At 47.8% G+C, this 5,530-nt stretch overlaps 1 protein-coding gene across 1 annotated transcript; it reads right to left on the bottom strand.

Moving 5' to 3' along the window:
• Positions 1-453: 453 nt before the first annotated feature.
• Positions 454-2,147, bottom strand: Tex38 (testis expressed 38). Its single transcript, XM_057785014.1, has one exon. It carries the CDS (start codon positions 1,206-1,208, stop codon positions 558-560), a length of 651 nt encoding a protein of 216 aa, XP_057640997.1. The 5' UTR covers positions 1,209-2,147; the 3' UTR covers positions 454-557.
• Between the last annotated feature and the right edge of the window lie 3,383 nt (positions 2,148-5,530).

The following is a 5,530-nucleotide window of genomic DNA, read 5'->3' as shown; positions in this document are numbered from 1 at the left end:
TGCTTGGGGATATTAGAAATAAAGGACAAAGACAGCCAGCTAAGAATCAATACATGGCAAATAACAGTCAAGCTATACTGTCATGGTATTTGTTAGGCCTATGACATAGCCAGCATGGGTCACCACAGCCTCCAACAATGTCCTCTTATGGCCCCTGTGCTTCCCGCCCTGCTGAGCAGCAGTGTCTGGAGGCCTACCTAGGTCAGAGCCTAGCACTTGTTTGGGCTTGAATACTGGATGGAGGGATATTGAGTCCAGCCACGAGTATTGGTTCAGCGTGTCTCCCAAATGCTAACCTTCATTCAGTTCCCGGAACATGCAACAGTGAAACTCGTGACCAGATTGATTTGAAAGTGCTATAGTCACATGCTGAAGACGTTGCCCTTCTAGGAACTAATGAGACGGGGGAGAGACTTAGACTTTTAAAAAAAAATTTATTGATGTGATGTCCAGATGGCTCTAACCTCTTTGCCAATACCAACTCCTTGAGGTTATTTCTGCTTTCTACCAAAAAGGAGCCTTTGGTACCTGCAGCTCCCACCCTCAATGAGAAGAGACTACAGTTCTGAAGCAAAGGACTTGGCATTAAAACAGTTTGTTCCATGGGCCAGTATGGGGAGGGAACAGAAATGAACTTTCTTCTCAGGGTAGTTGGCCAAAGGGTAGGAGACAGAGTGGTTCAGCGTGGGAGGCAGGTTGCGGAGGGACAGGGCAAAGGGCACCTCTTGAAAAATGGGTAATGGGACTGGGGAGTCAGTCCGAGGCTGTGGCATTGTTGAAGGCTGGGGCTGCTTTGGAACCACCAAAGCACGTTGCAAGGGACCAGAGGCTTCACCCCTAGGACTGCTGTCTTGCACAATACAGTTCCCACCTTCAGAGATCTCCAGCTCCCATAAAGAATCTGAATTCTGAACTTCGGTCTCGGTCTTGGTGCCAGCAAAGGGAGGGCCAGTATTAATGGCTGTGTTCATGCCATGGTGACGCCGCTTGTTTATCCAGTACAACAGTGGGCTGTAGGTGAACATGGCAGCTCTCATCACTTCCACCCACTGCTGGGCGTGTTCTTCTCTCTGCAAGTTCTTCTTCCAATGCAGAAAGAGTATGCAGCTGCCTATTAGCAAGGAACACAGCCCCAGGAATCCAACGCACAAGGAGACCCACACTAAGGCAGTGAGAAAGAAATCCGATGTGCTCAAGTAAGGCCTCATGCCTCTCTTGCCCTCATCACCATTACTCTCTCAACTCCTTCCCTCCCTCCTCATTCTCTTGCTAGACTTCCCAGTTACTTAAAGGACCATTTTAGCTATTTACAGATAAGAAACACTAGGTCTAGAAATCGTAAGAGCTAAGTCGGCATCTCAGGGGTCCTATGTTTCTAGGAAAGATTATCATCTAATTGCTTAGCACCCCAAGCAGTCACTACTCCTTTGTCCATGCAAAATATTTTCCCTATTTGTCCCCCATGTTAAGGGCACAAAGTGAGGGACAGGGACTAGAGGTCCCTTACTTACTGCCAGGGAGGCTCAGGTCCTCCTTTTGGGAATCCATAAAGGTCAGCCTTAGCGTCCAGCCTATCGCTCTGGGGAGAAGAAATTCTCTCCACCAATAGGAGTCCTCAGAATGCCCAGGCCTCATTGTTCTCTAAAGGAAAGGTCACCGGGTTCTGTCCACCGGGCATTCCAGGGGCCATGTTTGTGGAGTAGTCCTGTTAATGGACGGGAGGAACCCATCCAGTGGCATCTCATAAACATTACCTACTGCTTCTACCAAAGACTGAGCCACCAGGAGAGTTGTCTGCCCTCACCCTTGCAGTGAACCAGTAGAACTAGCCCCCAGGAAAGGGCCCTGGCACTCTCAAGGAACTAACCACGTGGTTGGTGAGTAAGGAAACATCTCTGGATACCTTCCCCAATGCCGATTGGGACAGAGAGCACACAGAACACTGGGCACGCCTGCCTTCAACAAATCTTGGGCGAAGTTGTCAGAAGAAAACTGGCTCAAGGGAACCAAGTAGTCAGCACCTCCTTTGGCTCCTACAGTCTCTTTTATTTATGTTTCATTTCTTCAACAAGTGCTGGCAAGTGTCTTGGGCCCTGCAGGAATCTCCGCTAGCTAATCCTCCATCCTTCTCCAGCCTAACCTCCCTCCTTGTCCTTCACACTCTATTCCCTTCTGGCCAGCCCAACAGAGCCCCTCCCCCTACACACACACACACACACACACACCACCTTGGGAGTTTTGCTCATGCTTCTCATTTTCCCACTGAGTACCCCCCTAACCCCCTGCAGTATAACAAATAGCTTCTCTTCCCAGAAGTGCATTAGAGTTGTCTAGTCCAACTCCCTTCAGGTTGCCTAAGCCCTGAGGGGGCCAGGGCTCACCTACCCAGCAACCAATCTCCCAGGATTTATTGAAGCCAGGGCCTTGCTTATCACTTCGTAAGGCAGCTTGATCTATTTATGGGCAGCTCAGTTAGAAAGCCCTTGCGAGTTAAGCCTAAATCAACTCACAGAAGGATATACCAACCTGTCCTAACTTGAATTCTTAACCATTTAGCTTTTCTCATTATAGCCCCCATTGTGCCTTGAAACACTCTTGGTTGCTTTTGTATTTCCCTGACCTAAATACCAGACAGAAACCATGTAAAGAGGAAGGGTTTCATTTAGCTCCTGGTTCAGAGGGTTCAGTCCATAGTTGCTTGATCCCATTGTGGATGGGCAGAACATCCCCACCTCGGAGGAACGTGTGGTAGAAGACGCAGCCGCAGAGGAACGTGTGGTAGAAGACGTAGCCGCAGAGGAACGTGTGGTAGAAGACCCAGCCGCAGAGGAACGTGTGGTAGAAGACCCAGCCGCAGAGGAACGTGTGGCAGAAGAGCACTGCTCATATGGCGCTCACATCGCAGCAAACAGGAAGCTCAGTGCAGGGTCAGAGCCCATAACCTTCAAAGTCCTGCCCTTTGTGACCTTCTGGCCAACCTCTTCACAATTTCCACAGCCTCCCAAAATAGTGCCACCAGATGGGGGTGTTTTGAGCTCGTTGAGGTCATTTCAGATTCAAACCAGAGCAGCACTGTTTACAGAGTTCTGTTCTACCTATTGCCCCCACTTTTCCTCCTCCTCGTTGGTGCTTTCCTTTTCTCCTGGTCTCTAAGTGTTAGCATGCTCCAGGGCTCAACCCTTAGCATTCTATCTACATTCCCTCCTCAGGGAACTTATCCGCATTTCTAACATTAAAGAACACAAATACCGTGATAATTCACAACTTCATACCTCCAGCCTGGAACACACCTTGGAACTTTAGAGTCACATCCCCAACAGCCTGATTGCCGTCCTTCCTTACCTTTCAATGAAGTTATGCTTACTCTTGGTTTTAGAGTAGGAAAATTACTCACCCTTAGCAGTTTCCATATTTGCCCCACATATTGGAGCAAATTCCACCATCAGGATGACCCTTTGAAAGTAGGCCATGTTACTCCTCTGCTCAAAGTCTATGGTAATTTCCCATCTCCCTCGGATAAAAGCCAGTTCTTAGCCACAGCCTCCAAAGCCACCCATGGGCCTCATCTCTGCCTCTGTCTCCTCACTCACTCAGATCTTGTGCTTGGGCAATCCCCCTGTTTGTGTCTCTCCTCACTCTTTGTTTTTTCTACATACAAGCATTGTCACTTGTCCTTCCCCACTAAAACGTAAACTCCATGGATTTATGTAAGCATCGTGCTTGCATTAGTTACTTTTCTGTTGCTCTAATAAAAAAAATTACCCTCTCTGAGGAGTGGATGGGGTGGGGTGGGGAGAAAGGTGAAAGGAAGGGGAGGAGGGGAGGGAGTGGGAACTGGGATTGGTATGAAAAATGAAAGAAGATAGTTTGTTTTCTTTTTTTTAAAAAAAAAAGATAAAGGAAAGAAATTTCCTTCGGGTCAGAGCCAGCATGAAAAAATTAGTAAAGAGAGATTCTGCAAATAATATGTAAATGTGTGCAACAATGTACTGTATTAGGAGTCAAAATCAGAATCTATTTTAGTGTTAACATCAAGCCCATAGGAGAAATTAAAAACAAACATTAAAAAAAAAGATACCATGACTGAGGCAATTTATAGAACAAGGTTCTTTTTGGCTTAGAGTTCCAGAAAGAGAGTCCGTAATGACAGAGGCAGCATGGCAGCAGGAGGATGGGGCAAGAAGCTGAAAGATCACATCCTTATCCAAATGCAGGAAGCAGAATGCAGTAACTGGAAGTGGGGCAAGCCTACAAACTCTCAAAGCCTGCCCCCTGTGATACACTTCCACCAGCAAGGCTCTGCCTCCTAAAGGTTCACAGCCTCCCCAACAGGGGAACAAGTGTTCAGAAACCCTAGTCCTCCCTCAGACCACCACAGGTCTAAAGTTTTAGATAGCGATAACTTCTGTAAAAAGTAGAGGGCGGTAACAGGGTGAAGTCAAGTAAAAATACTCTAAAGGGAGATGGGGGTGATATGGCTCAGCAGTTAAAGGCACTTGCCATGTGAGCCTGGTGACCTTTGCTGGATCCCTGGAAACCATGGAAAGGAGGAAGGAGAGAAAATTGTCCTCAAAATTGTCTTCTGCCTGCCACACAATTGTCTCCCCAACCCCGACGCACATACTTTTTTCAATGGTGGAGAGAGAGGTTCGTCAAGAGAAGTCTCTCTGAGGTGCTGAGATGTGAACGGAGTTCTAGATGCGGAGGAGGAAGGCAGTGGATGCCTATTTGAGCACAGGAATCCAGAGCCAGATGCAGAGCAGCGAAGCGAGACTTTCGGAATCACACTGTGGTGTCCCAGTATTGGGTGTCTCATGCCTAACAGCAGGCTGCATTGAAGTTTGGAGGCTCTGTTCCTGCCACAGGAAGAGTTCCTATCAACTGAGGCCCAGATAAGGACTTCCATGTGACTGCTCTCCCATAGGGTACACTCGTGCTCGCAGCAGGTGAAACGGAGATGATGTCATTGTCCCCAAGCTCACATCTTGTTCAACAGGTGAAGAATATGGTGACATTTTAGTTCGGTGGAAGTGGGGGAACCAACACATTCTAAGGATGAAAACAGAGCCTGAATAATGATTTGTCAAGGACAATGCCTAGCGTCTCTGAGAGTAGTTTAATTACATGCCAGAAACAGAAGGAACCAGACTTCAGAGACACTGCGTTTTAAAAAGAGTTCAGCTCTTAGGTGGAATTCCTGCTTTAATGAGTTACAGCCAATTTAGCATCCCCGTCTGTAAAATGAGGGTAGTGCCTACTGCACAGGGTATGAGGCCAATGGGACCTTCTGCAAATAGAAACCCATAAAGAGAAGCTTCAGCTGTGATGTTCAAACATCCTCTGCTTCTAAAGGAACTGTTAACAGCTAGAGCCAAGTAAATTTAGAAAAGGGGCAAATCCAGCGAGAACCCGACGATCCAAGCCAGTTTTCTAGAAGCTTGGCGCGCAGAGGCTGCTGGTCCTGGGAGGAAGGACGTGAATCCCGGCAGACTCCTAGGAGGAGACGCACCACTACACCCACAGAGCCGGT

This window comes from Chionomys nivalis, chromosome 11 (assembly GCF_950005125.1).
Source record: "Chionomys nivalis chromosome 11, mChiNiv1.1, whole genome shotgun sequence".
In the NCBI taxonomy this organism is placed as follows: domain Eukaryota; kingdom Metazoa; phylum Chordata; class Mammalia; order Rodentia; family Cricetidae; genus Chionomys; species Chionomys nivalis.
The sequence above is the reverse complement of the archived record's forward strand: the minus strand, read 5'-3'. Positions and strand labels throughout refer to the sequence as shown.